This window comes from Temnothorax longispinosus, chromosome 1 (assembly GCF_030848805.1).
Source record: "Temnothorax longispinosus isolate EJ_2023e chromosome 1, Tlon_JGU_v1, whole genome shotgun sequence".
NCBI lineage: Eukaryota > Metazoa > Arthropoda > Insecta > Hymenoptera > Formicidae > Temnothorax > Temnothorax longispinosus.
Genome location: NC_092358.1, coordinates 9,076,820 through 9,100,095, shown reverse-complemented (window position 1 = coordinate 9,100,095; position 23,276 = coordinate 9,076,820). Strand labels below are relative to the sequence as shown.

At 42.7% G+C, this 23,276-nt stretch overlaps 1 protein-coding gene across 2 annotated transcripts in view; it reads left to right on the top strand.

Moving 5' to 3' along the window:
* Neur (E3 ubiquitin-protein ligase neur) overlaps window positions 1–23,276 on the top strand; it is a 60,290-nt gene that overhangs the window by 11,678 nt on the left and 25,336 nt on the right. Inside the window, exon 1 of one of the 2 annotated variants that reach the window (XM_071780697.1) lies at window positions 20,295–21,150. The exons of the other annotated variant lie outside the window; for it this stretch is intronic. Coding sequence (XP_071636798.1) covers window positions 20,844–21,150 — 307 coding nt within the window. The 5' untranslated portion in view covers window positions 20,295–20,843. Of the gene's footprint in view, window positions 1–20,294; window positions 21,151–23,276 lie in introns of those variants that run through there. 2 annotated transcript variants of the gene reach the window in all.

Sequence of the window (23,276 nt, the reverse complement as noted above, 5' to 3'; positions counted from 1 at the left end):
TTATGCGGGCTTATTCGTTCTCGCTGTCACTGCAATTAAAGGCGCGCGCACGTTTTCGCGGGTGTAGGTGAATGTCAGGGTCGATGTACACGGCGGGGATGTCGGTCGAGGGAACGGAGGGAGAGAAGAAAACTGAGAGGCAAAAGGGCTTTCATCCATCGTTATAGCGTGATGCTTGAAACCCTCGCAATTACAGAAACCGCACCCTTGTGCAAACCCGATAGGGTCGCGGGAGAAAGCTCCCGCTTGGCTGAGGAAAAGAAACAAATGCTCACCCGAAGGCAGGGAGGCTTTTTTTTGCGCAAACATGAATTTTTTTTTCAGCATTGCAATCCTGAGAATATTCAAATTCTCTGCAAGAGTTATATTCTGCAACAATATTATTAATGGCTTTTTTATTTAATTTAATGTTTTTAATACTAATAATATTTATGATATTATAAAAAGAGCATTTTATTGTGCATGATATCAATTTTTTGCACACTTTGCATTAAATATTTTAGAAACGAAGCTAGTATTCGAAAGAATGCCATTAATAAATGACCAAATATATAAAATTTAGTCCGTATATATAATTCGTGTCTCTCAAATATATTACCTTGTAAGATTCAACCCTATATCGATCCGTACGTGAGTCTGGGTTCACGTTTTTTTGCGATTTTTTTTACGAGCATCTGAAGGGGTGAAACATGCGTGCACAGATTCAAAACGTCGTAACTCATCAGGGTCGCGGGAACAAACAGTGGGAACGGCAGCAATTGTCCACGTAGCGAGCGAGTGCTAATGACCAGAATTAACCCCTTCGTCATTCAAAGTACGCGACTACCCTCCCTTTTGGAAATTTACGGTATGTTAGGTTCTGAGACACATCAGTCCTGTCCAGTGCGTCCTATTCGAAACACCCTCCTCGGCTAAACCCTTTGCGGCGAGTTTTATATTGGCGAATGGCGCGCGCCAGTATTTCATCAAGTAGATTTATATTTTATATTCCTTCCACGTTTGAAGTTCTGCAGAATTGAGTTCAATCACTTGGAATTTCTTAGAAAGCTGCGAAACTCTTCAGCGGCGGAGATCGGTGAATGAATTTCCGGGACACTCGTGCGAGCAATAATCGACATGAACGGGGCTAAATTTAGAACGCGACGTAGTCGTTCTAAATTTAAGACGACTTAAAAAACTCGACGATGCCCCGCCACCCCCTTCTGCTCGCTCCGCGTGTCGTAATTGCACCGCGACAGCCACTTGGCAGCCATTTCCTGACATAATTTCTTCCATCGGCGGATATATGCAACTGCTCGATAGACCCCGTTATCTTTTATAGTTGCGATCTTTAAGTATTAGACGATGCGTGCGCGTCAAACGTTACGAATAATTTTCCGTAGCTTTCTATCTGACCGACTTGTATGACGTAGACGTCATTAAAAAAACATACATTCGAAAGAAACGACGTTAATAACTTATTGGAGACAAATACCTCATTTCATCGTATGAACATTATTGTTCGACGTTAAATTAATTACCAGCTGGCTGATTGTAAGAGAGCACATTGCGCGTTCTTTCCCTCTTTTTCTCTCTTTCTCCAAGTGCTCCGCAGTCGTGCTCCGAGTGACTCGAAGAGATATGTTCTTTTTTTTTTACCAACCACCTGTTTGTGGCGAGCCTGTCGCATTGTGCACACGCACATGTAAATATCTCTCGTCCGTAAATTGAGCAACGAAGAGCGCTCGCCTCTTCTTTCAGAGCGACAATAACGGCTCTTTTCTTCGGTTGTTAACTTCGTGACATATGACAGGAAACTAGAGATTTTCGGGAATTCAAGGGGTTATATCAAAATATGCATAATGCATAGCATCCCCCACGAGTCGCAATCTTAATTTAGATCGTAGATTCCCCGAATTGGAAGTCAGCTTTCCTTTCTCTTCTTCTTCTTCTTTCTTTTCCTTTTTTCTTTTTACGTAACGAGAGGCTAACGATAAGAGATCGCAGAAATTGACGGTAGCAATAAGAATTTGTGTCATGCTCGCAATTACGAGCCGCACGAGGCGCAGCCTCCCTTAAGGCAAGCGTGCGCCATTTTCCCCCCGCCATGGTGGCGATTCCGACACGCGCCTGTCGTGCCGTTGTCGCGTGGCGCACGTCGTTCACCGAAAAGAAATACACACGGGACGGGCGAGAGCGACGGAGAGAAGAGATCACGCGACGGGGGTGCGACGAGGACGTGGTGAGTGCGGGAGCGAGTTTGCGAGAGGCGGATCGAGCGAGGAGAGAAGAGGATAGGTCGCCACCTGCCACCGACGAACAGGCAGATGTTGCCTGGGTCCGGCTTGACCGACGTCCTCGAATCGCCTCCTGATCACGCGGAGATGCTCGAATCGGCAACCGGGAAATAAATACCCGCGTGTCGCGAGCGATGCAAGAGAACCGTCGTAGATTTTCTTTTTACTCATATATGCGTTACGCTTCGCAACAAGAGCGCGATGGTGCAGCTGGTCTCGATGATGGAAATGAACTTTCCTGAACGGCTTCAAAGTAAATCAATGGAAAGACGTTGAGATTTCGTCGTCTGCAACGAGTTCCGCGAGTAGCATCGCGAATGGTCCCAGTAACTGAGTTGTCGCTTCGAAATAGCAATAAGTTCGAGAGAACTTTGGGCAACTCCGGCGGAGAAATCCTTTCTTACGCCGTGAGCGTCTTAGTCCGTGACATCATCAGTTCGCGTCTTCCGCGAATGGAATTCACGCGTAACTAAATAACTCTTCGGGAAGTTGAGCCGTACAGGCGAGAAATAAGCTCGGGAGAGCTCCTCGTTTCGACTTTCATCCAAGAGAGAACTTTGGGGATTACAGGAAGCGGGCGAGAGAGTCGTCGTCGGGATGTGGCTGCTGTTACCAAGTGAACGTATTAACGGCGGCGGGTACGCGGTGGTAGGAGGTATGACAGATGTTGAGAATTTCGACCTCGAGAGCCGGGCCTCCGCTCGAGCGAAGGAGAGAAGGCAGGGAGAGGGATGAGAGCGGCGGCGGCTGCTGAGAGAGAGATGTGTGATGTTGGCGAGAAGACAACGGAGCATGGTGGCGCGTGGCAGCATGGGTACCATGGTGGGGATAAATATAGGGTGTAGGAGACACTTAAGACGACGATGATGGTGTAGGGGAAACGGAGATGCTGGGAGAGAGCGAAGGAGGGTGAGAGACGACAGGCTCTCTGAAAGCTCGATGAAGGGCGTTGAACCTTTTCTCTAAGTCCGATTAAATCGGGGGCCCTTCGAGGTGTTCGAAAATTTACCTTCTTTCAATGCCGTTTGTTTCTTCCACGTTCTTTCCAATCGAGATAACGATTATTTAAAAATGAGAAATTTGTTCGGCGAAAAAAGACAAGTTTTTGCCGAACGATGAATCGACCGATTAAACGGATCGCATCGTTTTCGCATCGTTATTTCGTCATGTCGGTAGCGAGTTCCTCGGCAACGGAAGATACTGCGCGGAGATAAAAACCTGCTGCACCGAATCGAGGAGGACGTATGGGTACCGATCGGCATTCTTCACCAGCTGACACCCCGCCCTGGTGGCGCGTGCCGCCGACTTCTTTATGAGAAACGACTTTCGTCTCTACATTAACGAGGCTACCACGTGTTCCTCGTGATCCATATAGGCAGATATCCCTAGAACGAGGGATTTTTTTGCATCCGCGTTTCGCGAGATCGGCGGGTATCGATATCGTCGCGTTGCACGGCGCGCGTAGTAGGCACAATAAGATCCACATTCGAGATACGGGCATTATCAATCGACTGACCACTGTCCGACGTCCCTGTTGGAAACGGACAATGCGTCAATTTGCCCCAAACTCCACCTAAACGACCGGACAATCAGACAGAATGATCAGACTCTAATTCGACAATTGCCCCAACAATTGCGTTTATTCCAAATTTGCAAAATATTTATAATTTATCGGAATTTAATAACATGATGTTATTAAATTATATAACATGATAATTCTTTGTTATGTCTCTTATTAAAAAATGAATTAGGTACAAGCTTCAACGAAGAATAAACTCGCAAATTAGAGAAAAAACTTAATGGATTGCATTGACTGGAGAGATCTCGAAACTTTCCCCTTAAGGGAGGAGTTCCGATTCGGGAAGGGTGACAGCTTCTTCCGCGGACCAAATGGACGTTAGTACTGTTCCGGTTCCCCTTTTCCGCCGGTCGCGCGCGCCGGTGAAGAAGGCGCACGAGGGCGGTATAAAGTGGGTGGATGATGTGAATAGGATATGTTGTGAGCGATTCGGTTGAGTATTGTTGATCGAACAATGGCGTCTGGCTTGTACCCCGCTGAGGGTACCCCAGGAGGCAGCTGACATTCCCTGACTGCGACAGAGAAACGGCACCGTTCGGCTAGGAGCGAGTGATCAATTTTTATCAATAGGATATCGGAATAAATTCCTATATGACTCGCGGAAAATCCCGAGCAAGTCTGGAAAATAGAATTCGAGGAGCGTGTGACGCGACAAGAGAAAACGAACTTCTGCATTAAAAGAAAAGGAAACGATCCTATATTATGTCAATTGAGATGATTATGTGATGAAATGTTTTAAAATTTTATATAACTATTTTTAAATTGTTTAAACTTTTATATAATTTCATACACATATAATCTCTATATATATAATTGTTGTATATAAATATATAAATGTCATATATACATAACATAATAACGAAGGAAATAAAAAAACCAAGAAGAGTAGGCATTTCTAAATAATACTTGAATTTTCGAGACACACTATCGATTCGTGAATTATGTAATTATGTGTATTATACACTGGATTATATACTATATTAGACATGAAAAAAATTTCTAAAAACTGCTTTTTGTATCAGCGTTTTAAAAAAACATCTTGCTTAATATCGAAAGGACTTTTATTAATTTTATTACATATTAAGGAATATTCGAAAGTTAGAAAGCATTACAAGCAGTACAACTAAATTTCATTTCATTTAGACAATGAATTCTATATTTCACTCGTGTGTTCCAAGCAGAGTCGTAAAATTGCTGCCGTCATTTTGCTTTGTAATCAAAATGGGAGGACACTGCCCTATTCATAATTAGCAAGACTATTCATCTGTTTATAAAATCATTTACTTGATTACGTACGCAAACCATGTCGGTTACACAGAGCTGACGAATTAAAGACAAATGATTTTTGATTTTTTCAATTTATAACGTCATATGTCTATTATGGGGGGAAATTCACAGCCGGCATTGGTGTACAAAATTTCGGCAGTGGACTGAAAAAAGTAAGCAGTGGCCTATAATATTGACGGCATTGTCGTTAATGGTTGGGGAGTGGTAATAATGACTTGTGGCAGTGGCAGTGCAGGAGGTATTGCATAGCATTGCTAAGGCAGTGTCCGAATTTTATCCGGCATTGGCTCGGCAGTACGGCAGTGGACGCCCCCTATACGTTTTTTTAGAAAATACTTATATCCGAATACCTAATAGATAGCACTATATTGACTACATCTTAAACAACGTTATATTTCCAAAATGTTTTTACGCTATCTTAAAGCAACAAAATAGCAACAAATTCTGGTATAAACGTTTATTCGATTTGAGAGAGCACTCTGTATATTTCTTTTCGCATGGCGGGGGGGGCCAGCTTGACACAGATTTTAGCCCCACCACATACTAAAAAAACTCATAGAGTGCTCAAATCCAAAAAAACAATCACTAAAATTTGTTGCTTTTTTGTTGCTTTAAGATAGCGGCGCGTAAACAAGTTTTCGAAATATAAGGTTCTGTAAACAATGCCACTAATAAATACTTCATCTTCGACCGTTATCTACGACTTTGGATAAAAACTAAGTAAAAGAACTTGTTGCTCAGCTCTTTTTGGTCTTAAAATATTCTATGGACCGTGTCCTATCAGAATATGCAACTTACGATTTTGTTGCTCGCCCCTAACTGCAAATAAACAAATTATTTATCTCCGCGTCAACCGTTATCTGCGACGTCGATGGCTAAAAACTAAGTAAAGGAATTTGTTGCTCGGGTCTTTTTGTTATTTAAATATTTTATGGAACGTGCTCTACCAGAATATGCAACATATGATTTTGCTGCTCACCCCTAACTGCAAATAAACAAATTATTTATCTCCGCGTCGACCGTTATCTACGACGTCGATGGCTAAAAACTAAGTAAAAGAATTTTGTTGCTCGGCTTTTTTTGGTCTTAAAATATTCTATGGACCGTGCCCTATTAAAATGTGCAACTTACAATTTTGTTGCTCGCTCCTAGCTGCAAATAAACAAATTATTTATCTCTGCGTCGACCGTTATCTACGACTTTGATGGCTAAAAACTAAGTAAAAAGAATTTGTTGCTCGGCTCTTTTTGGTCTTAAAATATTCCATGGACCGTGCCCTATCAGAATATGCAACTTACGATTTTGTTGCTCGCCCCTAACTGCAAATAAACAAATTATTTATCTCCGCGTCGGCCGTTATCTCGTTATCTACGACTTCGATGGCTAAAAACTATAAAGTAAAAGAATCTTTTACTTATTGTTTAGTTTTTAGCCATCAAAGTCGTAGATAACGAGATAACGGCCGACGCGGAGATAAATAATTTGTTTATTTGCAGTTAGGGGCGAGCAACAAAATCGTAAGTTGCATATTCTAATAGGGCACGGTCCATAGAATATTTAAATAACAAAAAGACCCGAGCAACAAATTCCTTTACTTAGTTTTTAGCCATCGACGTCGCAGGTAACGAGATAACGGTTGACGCGGAGATAAATAATTTGTTCATTTGCAGTTAAGGGCAAGCAACAAAATCGTAAGTTGCATATTCTGATAGAGCACGGTCCATAGAATATTTTAAGACCAAAAAGAGCTAAGCAACAAGTTCTTTTACTTAGTTTTTAGCCATCGAAGTCGTAGCTCGAGTCGTAGATAACGGTCGAAGATGCAGTATTTATTAGTGGCATTGTTTATAGAACCTTATATTTCGAAAATTTGTTTACGCTATCTTAAAGCAACAAATTTTGGTGTATTGTTTTTTTGAATTTGAGCACTCTATATGTGTTTTTTAGTATGTGGTGGGGCTAGAATCTGTGTCAAGCTGGCCCCTCCCCATGCGAAAAAATATATATAGAGTGCTCAAATCGAATAAACGTTTATACCAGAATTTGTTACTATTTTGTTGCTTTAAGATAGCGTAAAAATATTTTGGAAATATAACGTTGTTTAAGATGTAGTCAATATAGTGCTGTCTGTTAAGTATTCGGATATACGTAGGGGAGACCGGGGCTAACTCGACACAATTTTTTCAAAGGCAATTTTCAACAATTAATTAAAATTTTCAAGCACATTTAATGGTACACATTTAAAGAGCGTTCCTTCAGGTACAAAATTGCTAGGAAATTTTGCTGTACGTCGCTTAGTTTTGCCCGAAAGCTCGATGAAAGAGTAGACCATTTTCGAGAGATCAGAAAAATTACTTTTCACTATCAAAAACGCTTATGTCGCGTTAAAAATTACACTATAACTCAGAATGTTACCAAATTCCGTTGATAATACTGGCACATAAAGACGCATTTACAGTAGGAAAGGCAAGTTTCTACGATAGATTTAAATTGGCAAAAAGCCTAGTGTCAAGTTTGCTCCGGTGTCGAGTTAGCCCCGGTCTCCCCTACCGTATTTTCTAAAAAAACGTTATATTTCAAAAATGTTTTTACGCTATCTTGAAGCAACAAAAAAGCAACAAATTCTGGTGTATTTGTTTTTTGGATTTGAGCACTCTATATAGGTTTTTTATTATAACGACAAGCTGCCCCCCCCCCCCATTTCGATCGCCGTTTCCTGCTAAACGGCTTGAGCAACAAAATCCGGACTAGAGTAACAGCACATAAATAGCACTAAATTTTTTAATAGGTGCGGATTTTTTTGCAATAGTGGGGGGGAGGTTAACTTGATAGAGGTGGCATTGGCGTATAATAATGGGTAGTACGCGGCAGTGTTCATAATTGCATGGCATTGCCTTAATTTTATATTATTTATATATAGGATTGACGGCATTGTAGGTATTGACTAAGCATTGTCGGCAGTGTACGAAAATGTCGGCAGTGTTTTACAGCAATGCCAAAAATCGGCATTGGTGTACAAAATTTTGGGTTGTGAATTCCCCCCCAGTCTATTAGTAACTTGCAATTTGATCCAAATTTTTCCTATAATTGAAAATATAATTGAAAATTATTATAAAAAATTTGGGTTCTGTGAGCTCGAATCGGTCTTGAAATAATTTTACAAGTACATTTTTTAGTCGAGTTTTGTTTATTTCATGACTTGCTGTGTCGTAAAATCACTCTTCTTTTATCTTTTGTCAATTCGTTGTCTGGCACACAGCTGTGTCGCTGCTTCAGCATGACCAGCGTGCATCGCCGCAATAAAATGTGCATCGGAATCCATTGAAAGCACACCTTTGGCGGAGTATCGGCGAACAATTTAGGCACCCGGGGCCCTCTCGTTGTGTCGGTGCCCTCCTGCATAAAATTGACACCTGGTAAACATATGCCGAATTCTGCTTTTCATATTTTCGGATGTGTCCGACACATGGTTTTCTTTTATCTTTAACTTGTGTTTTACGGCGTTCGCGGTGTGTAATGAATCGCCTCTCTCTTTCTCGTAATTATTACGCATAGAAATGAAACTCTTTATCGATGTTGTTCTTTGTTCGCAATCAAAAAGATGTAAATAATTATCTTGTTATAATAATTAGCCATATTGCCTTCTGTTTAGAGATACGAATATTGTAGCGTATTGACAAATTATATAATAATATAATCAAATTCTGAAATTTCTGCATATAATTTTGCAAAAATTGTTATATCCGGCTAAATAATTACAAGTTTATTTTTATTTCTAAGTAATTATTTGCACAAACTCCATAAACTATGTTCCGTTGCATATATCTTTTCGACAAATTTTATTATTAAAATGATGCTGCCATAAAATACAATTATTTTTTTCCGTAACGACGTGTATCTGCTAAATAATTTCTCGATGGATACGCGAGAATGATGAAAATTTCTCTACGTGCAACAGGCAAAGTTTAGAGGGTTGGAAAACGGGGAACATCTGGCGCCAGGACGGCTCCCCGTTATGAACTGTATCGGAATCTATCCTGGAGAGAGGCAAGGAATACGAATATATTTGAATAAAACCAAAGGTGATGCGCGCTATGCAGCGTTCCCTTTTTCAATCCGGTCAACCCCGCGTTATTATAGCTATCTTCTGATGGGTTTTCAATCCTCTGCGAGTCTCTATATGGATACTGGTTAACGCTTTTGATTATATAACGAGAACGTTTCAAGAGAATTGAGAGAACAGGACACGAAAAAGCATCTGTACCGAAATTTATTCCGTCAGTCCGAAAATTGCTGACATATACGCACGTGTTTTCGCGTTATAATACATTTATAAATAAAACAAGTGTTAAATTAGTTTCTTCATTGTTTTTCTTCTTTTCGAGGCATGTTATAATATTTGGATCGCGCGCAAGTTATATTTAAGTTTACTGCAGGTTTGTTTATGTCGTTTTTTCGTTCCGCGCCGGGATAACGTCCTCTCGCGCTTGACGCGACGACTGCCTCGTGAATACTTAAGGAGGAACGTTTCTTTCTTACGGAGAAGATTCCGAAGAGACGAGCGAACACTCGACGTGACTTAACCGTGCCCTTTGTGCGACCGGCGATCATGAGGTAATGAACTTTGTTTAAACGATCACTTGGTAAACTCCGCACGGACAGAACGCATAGCACGTGCCGACTTCTCCCGCTTCTCTTCACGTTTTTCCTCGGCGCGCTTTCTCCTCGCGCAGTGTACACGGCCTGACCGAGTGAGTGGACCAAGATCCGTAGGTGTCTTCGGTTTAGCATCCATTTACTCTTTACACTGACAGACTTTATGACAGAAAAAAAGACTCCGTTTTTAATAAAATGAAAACGCGAAGACGTTATATTTTCTGCATTTAACGAGGACAACAATAATTTATTGGACCGGCCGACATGTACGCACGAATGTGCGTTTTATTGCGACATAAAGAGGATCCGGGGCCGTTAATTTTCCCGACGTTATTTCCGCGTAAATTTCGAATTTTTATCGATCGATCTACACGATGGAAACAGGTGCGGCGAGGACGATACTGAAAGTGATCGGGCGATGCGTACATGCCTCGAGAATGAAGTAATTATTCTTGGGAGTCATCGCCAGTTGCAAACCGGTGACAGTGCGAGAATAAACGTCGGTTTTTGAAACGAGCGAAAGTGAAAATATTCTTGACTTTTATTTTTGTTTAAAAAAAAAATAGTTACAGGAGGAAAAATGAGTTCCGTAAAAATAAGCTTCGTAAAAATAAACCTCTTCTTTAATCGTTAAAATTCGACAATAGTTTGTTGTTGAAACGGCGTTGTTAAAGACGGTTTAGATAATGTAGTTTTCGTCTCTAACATATTATAAGTTCATGCGTAGCATATAATTACCTTTCTACTTGCATAAATTCCATCATTATACGACGTCCGTCCGCAGCTCGGCAGCCTGTAAACAGAGCCTACAACGCGATCGCCACCCATATCAGGTGGACGATAACTGGACAGCATAAACGTTCCCGTTTCAACGTTAATCGCGTTCTTATTCACCTGTCGGAATCGTCCGCGGGCTCGATTCCAATTAAGGCATGATGGGCGATCGGTTGGACATCGGCACGAATCCTCGAACCGCGAGATAAAAAGAGCCAGTTTCGTTGTGCCTCGTGTCAAAATATTGTAGATATAACATCCTTTTCTTTATATATTCTAAATCTAATCATCTGAACGATTATCTGAGACTAATCACGCGCAACAAATGTTTTAAGTTTTTTAAAATAGAGCTAGAGAACGATTTAAATGCTTGGCAAACAGTTACATTACATGCAGGAACTAAAGGAGCACGTATTTTTTTTTCTCAGAAGACACCGGTGCGCTGAGCAGGCAAAAACGGTTGTCGATTTGCATGTGCAAGAAATGAGAAGGCGAATTCCTGCACCTCGGTATCTTTAATATGGGTGGTGTCGCGTCGCTCAACGATTCGCGACGATTTTAATCGAGCGTGTGCAATTAATTCGCGAGGGTTTTCTTTTTTTTCCGCCAAGCACGATTACATACGAGGGAAGCGTGTAGCGGGGGAATTCTGTCAATGGGATCGAGGCCGGTGCAAGGTGCATCACGGTTCTCCTCCTTACCTTCTTTTCCCCCTTGTCGTCTTATGCGAGTTCCTTGGTACCTGGTAATACCGTATACACATGCACCACCGGTACGGCGACCGAACACCATTGGACGACGGGCACGCGCACGCACCTGCCACGCATCTTTTTCGAACGGCCTTTGTCGAGCCGCCTCGGTCGGAAGGAACACGGCAGCGGGAAGAAAGTTCCGTCATGCAAAATAGCCGAGAGGGATTAAAGAATGGCGGAAACGCGATCCAGCGCGAGTACAGGCTTATATTTATAATTGAGGAAGTGGTGAACGTTTGACAAAATGCGGTGCAGCCGAGAAAGGAGTGTTTTAATTAGAGAGTTTACGTATGGAAGCTCTGCATGATTATTATATTGCTAGCGTGAACACGTGCGAATAAAACACATTATAACTATAATACACACGCATACATATACATTTATAGTATATGGTATATAATATTAATTTGTATTAATGACTATAATAACGTTAATTTGTGATATTCGTAATTAGTAAGTTATGAGCGGAAATTAAGATCGATGATTATGAAGAATATACCCGCGCATAAATAAAAATGGCAGCACGTGTTTGGTACTTTAAATAAATGTGATCTATTTAAATCTCTTGAACAGCTTCGTTTTAAATGGAAAGATATTGAAAGGGACAGTCTCTTCAGTTGGAGAAGCGGTCTCGTAGGCGTGACCTCAGCTGAGGTCTTTTTACCTGCTCTGATGATTTAAAATCGAGGATATTGCGTCGCGTTGTCCCGAAAAATATTACGCCAGTCTCCTGCCAGGTATAAAGGTCGCCGTTTAAAAGGATACGTTTCATATCGCGTCACGTCTTACGAAACCTAATATTGAGAGTTCACTTAACATTACAAATTCCGTATTGACATTCCACATAATTTGGCACTTCCGCATAATTTCGATATTACCTAATCGCGCAGGTACCGACTCTCCGAGAGGCTTAAATATCTTTTTTAAGTAATATGACGTTATATGTATATTTTAGATAATATGAATAATCACGGTGTAGATGGAGGAAAGAAGTCTCCATAACATTCTGTGCATTTCCTTGAAGTCGTTTCACATCGTAAAACATAATTTTTCTGCTTGTGTTGAAATTTCTAAAGACGATTTTCGAACAGTAGCTCAGTGGGTGCAGCTACCTGCATCCTTGCGTCTGCCAAAGACGCCGATCTTGTCGTTTCGGATCACGTCCTACGATTCTTGACGAACACGAAGGCTCTATAAAAGACTTTCGACTATACACGATGATTTAGGAAGCTATTATCGAACATGTTGATCCACCGGCGTGACTACCAAGTGCTTGCTATTATGGCAGTGACAAAACCCATGTCAGGCAATCAGCTGCAAAAGAAAAAAGAAAATTAGCACAACCTATAGCATCAGAAAGTCACGTTCAAGATTTCGAAAGTGCGCTGAACTTCTTTTCTATTTTTAATAGAACATATTTATCTTGTAATTTCTAAATAACCGTCGATTATATACGTAAAACCGCAGATTACCGAAGACTGTAGAGTAAAGTACTTTCCCGTATAAAGATCGTCTCTAAGTTCCGAGAGGAGATTTTTTACAAGCACCTGTTCTTCGTCTTGGCATTTTTTCAGGGTGGGAAGTCGGTCTTCATCTTTTAAGATCGAACATCTGCTTTGCGTAACTGCCGGAACGCGAACGCGATAGTGAATGAACTACTACGCCGTCTGGCCGTGTAAAAAAAAACTATTTTTGACGAAGCATTTAGAATTCTAATTTGTCCGTTTCACGCTACAAACTAAAAAGAATTCGCTCGATACGTCAAAAATCGAAATAGACTAAGAAAAATTTGTTTTTAAATGTCTGCTTAGCGTAAGCTCTCTAAAATAGTGATTTGTATATTTATACTTTAATTATATATTTCATTGATTGCAATCGAAATAATTAAATTTCTTTCACCGTTCACGGTGCTGGCCAGGTGCACTGGATCACTCACTCACTCACTCGCTCGCTCGCTCAACAACAAAGCTACATATGCCGTTCACTTCTGGCGTAACTATTGCGAGGCACGCACGTGCTTGCTTTTCCGTGCAGTTATTGGAATGTTATAGTTTGTTAGCAAACGCTACCGATGATCGCGTGCACGACCATGCGATCTGCGCTCGGACTTCCTGGCGCAAACTCGCAAAGGCGTATTGACAACGTTACTCTTTTCGTCGACGTTTCCTGGATGTCGTGTGGTCGTTGAATTGGTTCAAATGTCGTTATCTGAATCAGCTGCCACTCACAAAAAGGCAAGACAAAGTTCAAGCTTTTTCCGAATTCTGTTTTGAAAATGTTTGAGAATACGCGTTTGTTTCTTTTAATAAATATCATAATGTCTTTAGTATTATTATTGAAATATAGTCTTCACAAAGTAACTTGGAAATAAATTAACATTAAGTAGGTGAAGATACTCGACGAATTAATTCCAACATTTCTAATTAACATTGCTCGAAAAAAAAGAACCATTTTCGGTAATAGTGGCGACCTGCATGTTTTTGCATAAATCAATTTTTTTATGTTATTCTTCATATAGAAGTATTTAAAAAATATTACATATCTACATTAAAAAATATGTGAATATTTTGCGAGATATTTCACATTTTATATCACGATAAAATATATTGTAGTAAAATATTTCAGATATTAATTATAACGTGTTTGCTTTTTAATTATCTTATCTATGATTATTTCTATTTGTGACAAGGTTAATTTTTTATCTATGTTGTGATTAGATATCTTATTCAATTTAATAAGTGTTTCCCAAGTCTTGAACTCTTTTTCTTGACGTAGATGTGCAAAAACGATGACGGATTAGGAAAAATCGTTGCGTTGTACGTGCCGAAGATTACTTTTGGCACGACCTATTCAGGCTGCAGCGGGCGGCGATAAGCGGTCTATTTGAGCAATGAGATAATGGTCTCCTTTGTCGCTACCGAAAAAGCCGATTACGCCCGTGATTGTCTCTTAACAGTCATCCGTATATCTCGCGCGCTTTTCTCCCGGCTTGCTCGCTCTAATCTGAACGCCTTTTATAAACTCGCTCGACAAACCGCTCTCTTCGTACGCACTTTGAGGTCCACACTCTCGGTGCTTCTCGCGTCGCCGATCAAACGTCTCATCCGCGTGTTTATTTAACATTGTCGTAAATTTATAACGCGTTTTCGAGCGCGCCGCGTTCCTTAGATCTTTAATCTCGAGCACGACGTTACGTTGAACAAGACGCTGCTCTTATCAGCTTCGCGATGCATTCTCATTTTAGAAACTTTGTATTCGCGCGGCGCTTTTTTTTTAAATCGAGTTTTAGACTCGCCGAGTATCCGTTATAGATTCATCTGTTTGAGTTTATCAGAATGACCGATAAAAGAGAGGAGGTAGCGACCCGCATGAGCAGGAGTAAAAGAAGAAGGGGGTATTTCCTTAGGCATCGACGCTATTACGTGGCGTCGGGAGTTTCCTGGCATCGCCAGGACAGGTGCACTTAGGTATTGTCCGCGACAACGAGAGACCGGGCATTTCGTTGTCTCGTCTCGAATGATATGGTGACAGCTGAAGAATCGTTACGCGACAGAGGATAACGCCCGTATGCAGCTGCCGGCGTACATTTAATTGTACCGCAAATAAAGTGTTTGCAATTGTTCTTCATGTTTCTTCGCTGGTTTAGGGGTTTCCTGTCGTTTTGTAGATCTCGCGGAGTATACTCGCAGGGATATCGGGAAAAGCGACATTAATCCGGAATACGAGGTGATTAATATCAACATTGCCGTTATTCTGCAAAGAAAACAAGCGTTTAGTGAAAATTAAAATCAATCTTTACAACACATATGTGTGCATGTATGTGTATGTATTTAAATTTATAAACTGTATATATATATATATATATTTTAAACTTTATTGAATTGTAGGAAAAGAAGAATCGATGATTCACTTAAGTAATTTATATTTTACTTGTCATAAACTTTCTTGAGGGACAAGATATTTAAATTAGAAATATAAAAATAAATAATTCTTGTTTTACAGATATTTTCATTCATCGCTATAAATGTGTATGTACGTATGTATATGTGACATAAATGAAATTAATTGGTTGAACCTGCTTTCCTATAATAACGTTCAATATGTGATATTAAACAACGTACTTTCTTTACAAAGTCACGTACCTACATGTGCACGACATCGTGCACCGGTACAAATTGAGTGATAATAGAATGATTGTGGTACAATGAGGTCAACTTAGTCCAGAGACTCATGTCTTCAGTGTCGTGCCTCTAAAAGCACCGCAGCACGTCAAAGCATATTGTGCTTCAATATCCATAATATCGCATGTGCGTCACAAAAGCGAATAAATGTCGCTTCGAAAATACATAAATATTTCGCGCATAATTTTTCCTTTCTACGTATCTAATTTTGACGTTGCGCAATGACTCGCTTCTCTCATTTTATCGATTACGATATAAAATTCCGATAATCTTTTGCTTCAAAGCGATTTATGGAAAGGATAATAAAGGGAGGGAAATCACTTTGATGTTCTTTCATTGTCCTAAATCTTGAATAAGCTGCCTCGTTGCTCCTCCGGAAACGTTACTTTCGAACGCGGCACGCAAATGCCGAGTTGTGAATGGGACTGAAACGCCGCCAAGGAAAAGCGTTGCATGCATACATTTCTTTTTTTTTCAGAGATCGTGCGTAATACCCCAAATTTATCGTAGCCGAACGAACTGCTTTCAGACGCGTTGCCCGTTCGACGCGAGAGTCAATTCCGCCTAAGGGTTGCCAAGCGTATCTCCGCTTCCTTGCTCGAGGCAAGCGGAGACTCCAAGTCGGTCTTGCTGGTCGTTGCGCGTTTCATTATTTGACACTCTCACCCAAGCCTAGCCTAAAGAAAGTTACAAGACCCATCTATCATAATCTTGTTACGTCAAACACAAAATATCAGCGTAACCGTAATTTCACTTGTCATTTTTTATAGTCGGTATATGTATATATAGCGTCGGTACAAACTCTTAAATAACGATTATGTAATGGACAGCGAATTCTCATTGTATTTTAATCAATGAAGTTGACCGTTGAGAGATACATTTGCGTAGGAAATTCGAGATTAGACGAAATCAGCTGCGTTGAGAGAAAATCGAGAGCCGAAGTGGGGAAGTTAGCGACCGTTGAAGGATCCATCGTCTATCTGTTTCCTCTTCTTCGGGGGGGTCGCGTATAGTAATCCGAGCTGGCGATACACCTCCAGAATGCCCCTCCCCCTTCTTCCTTCTAAATTTTCACGAGGGGACGAGGATGCGAAGAACGGTTCGCGCACGCGTCGGTTTCTCCGACTTCCTGCCATCCTGCCTTGCTTCCGCTATTTCACATTATGTTATATGCATACGGGTCGCCACGCCGCTGACATCCTCGCCACCGGGAATCCCTATTAAGGAGACGCATCTGCGCGCGATCCAGGCGATTCTCCGCCGTCGCCGCGGCCGCGCCGCCGCTTGCTATACGAGAGGGGCACACCGCGCGGCGCCGAGACGACATGGTAGACAGATGCTGGACCGAGCAACCCCTTATTTGACGCTTCGCGGAATGAAGGAAATTTACAATGCGGCTCTTCGCAGCGAGCTATTAATTCCTGAAAATGCAATCGGAAACTCGAAACCCGACGCGATTGGAAAAAGGGGGCCCAAGGTTCCAAATAATCAATTCTCTTGGAAAGCACGAAAAGATGTGCTTTTATGAAGCATTTTGCATTTGTAAATATTAAATCCTAATTTTTTCATGCCGAGTTCCTTCCTTCAGTTGAGGGAGAAAGACATCGAGTAAATTGTTCATTGTGTATTTCTCTGAGCGTTCTCCAAAACGTATCGCCGCCTCGGATTTTAAGTTCCGTGAACGCGGCGAGTGAGCTACCGAGGCGTGTCTCCGTTTCCTCGAGGCTACGGCCGGATTTGCGAGGCTTCGCGTTCACCTCCGCGAGTACGCAGAGGGCACGTGAGCTACGCCGATTCACTGGCGTTGAAAATCTTTGGCGTGAACAAGGGAAAAAATGTAGCACGTTTGCACGAAAGTGTCTCGCCCCGATGGACATCAGATTAAACATCCGGGGATACATTTTGTATTTTTGTCCGATTATTTAATTTGCACAAAACACTTGTGCGTTACGCAAGACTCAGATTTTACTTGCGACGAACGGCGACAAGTTATATTTTTACTTCACCAAACGGTAAAGAGGTTGAGTCTGTCAGCTTTTTTTTTTTGCTTTTGTCAAGAAACTTTTCTTTGCACCCACGTCCTGAAATTCACGCGTCTATGCGTTTGCGGTCAACGAGGTGTATTATCATCATCGTATAGCGACGCGGTGAAGAAAAGACGTGCTCGCTGCGCGCACGCGGCCACGCGTGCATATAAATAGCTGCATATGGGCCGCGTGCGTCCGCGCGCGCGTGTAAGTAACAATGTGTGCGGTTTTCACGTGCGCGCGTGCGCGCGCGCGCCCCGCGTACAGGCGAGGATATAATGAGAGGACGAGCGGGGAATTAATTGAAGTGGCGATGTAAGAAGCATACTTTCGGACGTGTCTGGCATCTCGTAATTATTCTCTCTTACGGAACTGCTGCGTTGTAATTAAATCGTTAAATCGCCCACGGGAATGAAAGGTTCGAGTTACATGTCGCGTTCGTTATAACAGAGCTGTTTATCGTCCGGGAGAAATATAGGCTGTGTTTATATTTTATTATCATCCTCGGACATATAATTACGTGAAAATTATTACAACATAAAGTGATCGTTTCGATTTTAAACGGACGCTTCCGTGTATCTCCGAGAAGCTTTCCGGCTTATCTATCTATTGTATATTATTGAATAGAGGGCGGACACACGCCGGGCGCCCGTTACTACCGCGCGTAACCGTTTATGCAAGAGAGACGTCGGGTACCCGACGAAAAGGATGTGCGAAAGGAAGCCGCGGCCACGGTGCCGTGAGCATATTTCCCATCCGAGAGAGAGAATGCCGAGAGCCTGCCGGCTCGTTTCCTACCTCTCCCCCGCCGCGAATGAAATGTCCGCGACACGCACACACGTGCGGGAGGAGGGACACCGCGCGCGTCAAAATCGCGCGGCGTGACAAAACCCCTTTTCGTCTCGAGAGCCCCGCGGTCGCGCCGGTTCGTTTTGATTTGGCTTTCGCGCTTATTTACCGAGCGTATTCGCGCTTTTGCGGAAAACAATGTCGCGTCCAGTGGCGTCTGCCTATATCCCGTTAAGTGCTGGAACAATGGCTGACAAAGTGACATCGCGACGCCGTTGTCGAGGGTCATTGTTTCACGTACAGTTTTATTTCCTCTTTCTCCTTTCCGACGCGGTTACGTAATTCTTTCATGCGAGCGTAAAATCGATAGGGCAGATAACGGCGAAGGACTAAAGCAGCGGCAATTTTTATTCGGACTGTTGTAACGGCACCGCGTCCTGTGGTACTTCGCAAGGGTGCATAATATTGTGCACATCGCATGCACCTTGCGCGAATGCCGCAACCTGTCGGCGAAATTTGAGTTATCGACGATTGGGGTCGCAGAGAATACGAGTCATTTAGCATCGTAACCGGCACACAAAGCCAAACGGGGGGAGGCCGTCGTTAATATGAAGGGGTTGCGCCTCTGCCAACATGTACTTATATTATAACGACAAGTATTTTCATTGTAGTCGTACTTCTCTCTCTCGCAAATACTAATCGATACATTTACAATTGATATTAGCTCCTTTACATTATATTAGTTCCGCTTGTGCCATTGAAGTTTTCGCGTACACGCCGAAGGAGCCGGAAATGAAGAGCGTTGAATTCTCGCGAGTATCCGTTGTATCGATCGGTGAGATTTCATCTCGTCAACTCGATACAGATCCAATTCTCTTCTCTCAAGCCATAACGACGTTTCTTTTCGCACGTAAATTGATTTGGTGTCTCCTTCGCGCAAATTGAATTTTACCCGGTAGGAGAAGATAGTTCATCTCTCCCCGAGGATCGCTCTCTTCTCTCTCGATATATCTTCTTCTACAGCGGCAATCACCATTAACTCGAGCGTTATTAAAAAAACCTCGTTAATAAATCATTTTTGTGCGTTGTGCCTGAAAGTGCCCGCATGGAAATTAAACGAAACGTCGGACTTAAGGGATTGAATGAATTTCGTTGTCCTCGCCCGTGACGGATTAAAGGTATATATGGGTACCTGTATGAAGTTCCTTCGCGCATGACGCCGCCGTGCCACGAATATCATTTTTCTTCCCTTTTTATTTGTCATTATGTAATTTGTAGTTCGCGCGGCGATCTTGGTCCGCGTCGTCATGGGATGAGAGACGTATCTCGAATCCCATGGAAATACGATCTTCTTGATACGCTTCGAGCTGCGCGCGGTTCCAAGTCGGGAATCAAAACGCAGCGCGCTCGTGGATTTATTGCTATTCGATTCGATAGAGGTAATTCGTCAAGTTGTAAAGTTAAAAAGCGACAACAGCATTCATTTTAATTCATTTCAAGTTTCGAACTGAACGATCATGCTCTCTTAAAAGGTTTTCTTGATTAAATTGTTACACGATCGGAGACCCTGTCACTAATCATTCCGTATTCATCGTGATACAGACGTGAACGACAGTCTCAGTCGACAGAATGGAATTGTATTCCTAGAATTTCATGGGAAAAGAGAATTGTGCGAACCAACGTTAACGATCCCTAGTCCAGAGGTCGAAATTAATGGAGAGGAGTCGTAGTTCTCTCCTCCAGTCGGCGATCGCTTCGGCATACCCTAACTCCAGGCGACGATATATCCCCGGCCTCGCGCGTTGGGGTGGCCGGGTGCATCGCGGCCAGGTAAGGGGCAGCTGTCCACCAGGTGCCAGTCCACCACCCCTCCACGCATCCTCCACCTTCGGGACGGTGGGGATCCGCCCGGTCTCATTGGATGCCGGCTCGCGCGCGTTGCGGCAATACTCTCGCGCTCCGCGACAGAAAACAGTCAGTCGTCCCAGGGCGCTCGACGGGGCACGCAGGCGATCTGCGATCTAGGTGGTAGATCGCCCCACTCGTCGCCGTGACACGCGGTTCTTGTTCGCAGTCCTTTTCCTCTCTTTCTCTCTCTCTTTCTTTCTCCGTCTTGGGTTTAGGGTTTGCACAGTGATCGCGGCGACGTCCACCCGAGAAAAAACATCGCCGAATGAACAACCAGTCGCGTCTGGACGGGAAAGGATTACGGAGTCACGTTTAATTCAGTCAAGCTCATCACTGTCTCATCGGATTTTTCTCGCGTTGAGATTTTCATTTAGGATAGTTTCACGACGTTGACGGTCAAGCGTAGTGGTGGTGAAGGAGAAGCGGAGGGAGTAATCTCGTCTTCGCGTCTCAGTGTCCGAAAGTGCGATCCTCAGTGAGCCATCGGAGTTAAGTCCGTCGTATCTCGACTCTGCGACCGTTTGTCCCTCTCAGTTTCCCATCTCCATCTGTAACACATCTGTAAGTCGCGGCTTTTCGCGCCTGACTCTCGCGGGAGCAACACGGCCACATTTATGGGGGTGTCCGGCGAGTGCGCGATCAAGGGCAGCAAAAGCACCCACCCCTGTCACTGCTGCGGCCACGGCAGCAGTTCCGGCGCGAGCGTGCAACAATCGCAGCAACAACAGCAACAATCCTGCGAGCCGTATTACCACCACCACCATCAGCACCATCATCATCACCATCATCATCACCATCACGGCAAGCACGCACCGCCGAGCGCGTCGCCGCAGCACAACAACAGCGGCGACAACAACATCCTGGCACCGTTGCGCAGCAAGATGAAAGTGCTCAAAAAGCTCAAGCGCAAGATGGGTCTAGGTGAGCCACACCTCCGTCATTTCCTCATTGTCTCTGATGCTTTTCCGGTCACTGCTCGGCCGATCATGCGACTAATCGATCGATCACGAACGCGTTCCGCGAGACACTGCCTGATTTTGTCGGTCAACGACACTCGGACAGGCTTCCTTCGAGTATGAGGATTATGAGCAAAGTGTAGGTTCAATTCGTAGGTAAACAGACGGTAATTGGATTTACCGACGTCTGTCTGATTTCACGTATCTGATGTCTATTTACAGACCTTAAATTTTAGAAATTTATTGCGAAAAAGATTGACTCCTCCCACACACAGAGACACCCACACACAGAGCACCCACACACACACACACATTTTCATTGGTGTTTTATTGTAGAATATCAACTAGTATACCATAAATCACACACCCCATTGCGCAAGCTCTTGCCAAAGCGATCTGCATTCAAATCGTCGTTGTAAAATTGAATTCATCGAACGCCCCCGATGAATATTGCTGATGGAGCCGAGCGGCGAACTCTCGTCATCGAGGAACGAATATCTAAACTCTAAAACGGCGATAGAACGGACGGGGAAACTATTTTGGCTTTTATTCCCCGTGGTCCATCGGCGGTTTATCGCACCGCAAGTTCGATAATTGTTGACGACGCATCTGCTACCTCCAACTTTTCGCTATATTTCGGGAGAGTTTAATCATCACTTTTCCTGTATTATTTAGGAAGGTATACTTGTGTAGCGACTGGCGGTTTAAAGCTCTGATAAAAAATTAATACACATTTCGTACTGATGGAGGAACTGTTTAACTTGTGGATAAAACGAAATAATTTTGAGGAAAGAATCGTCTTCCAGTTCAAAAGTTGTTATTGTTGTCGCATATGCTAAATTCGCAGAGCAATCCAATCTATAGTACGTGATCGATATCGAACTGGTGCGCGATATAGTAGAAGCTGATTGAAAAATACTGGCCGCGGGCAGCTTTGTTTCGTACGACTGCCGACTGTTTCCGATTTCCGAGTGCATCGTCGTCGCGCTCGTTTCCATCGCGCGCGTTCAGTAAAAGCTCATTTCGCGGCGAGCTTATGGCCCGAGCTATGTTTCGTTGACCGACTTTTCCTTCAATGGACAATCCTCTGGATTCCACGAGGCAGCCGCGGCTGCGAAGGGGCATATCGCTTCTCTCCTTGGCTTTTCCTTCTCCGTCTCGCTTCTAACATCCCGCGGCGTTCTCATCAGATATCCTTCCTTCGCGATTCAGTCTTTCGCGAATGTAGCATTGTCGACGACAGTTTCTCACAACGTAACTGGAAACTACTCCTCAAACCCTTTGCTCACGCGACTTTTGTTTTCGATACCCATTGCGCTCACTCTCTTCTTTGTCTTCCGTATGTCCATCATCTTGACACAGAATTTCGAGCGCAATAACGGAGACAAAAGCAACGTCGTCGAAGATGTTTCCGATTGCTATTTCTGCTTCTTATGACTTTGATTTTTTAGAAAGGATTAAATTGGAAGTCTATTTAAATAATAATAATACATGGAAAAAGGAATTAATATTCTTAATTAAAATGACTCACGATTTTATACATATATATAAGCAAAATTATATACAGAAATTTACATGTCTAATTAATGATATTAATATGTATATGATAACGCTTGAAAGATGTCTGTAGGAATACTTTTTATACGCATATTATGCGCAACATGATTCCAAGAAAAGGTTTTTGTTTGTGGCTACATTCTCATTGATCTGTACATTCCGATGTAATCTGATGGCCGAGATCTTATGCTTTTTCCCGACGAGATTTGTAATAAACGGTTCTTTACTATGAGACAAAGCGTTAGTTGTTGTTGATTAAAATCGAGGTTAAAGGTTACGAGTAGAATGAAGTGGAATGGAGTGGAGTGGAGTGGAGTAAGGAAAAAGAGTGGCTTTCCTTACGTGATAAATTTTACGTGTCAACGACTTTCTTCCACCGGGAGGTTTTAAGGGACCAACGCAATGCGAGCCCTTTGTGGGAGGGCTCTGAACCATTGAAGATTTGTGAAAGGGACAGTGTGTTCCTGGGATACTTTATATTAGAGAAGAATTGTTTTCAACTAATTCTTGCGCAGCTTGAATTATATAATTAAC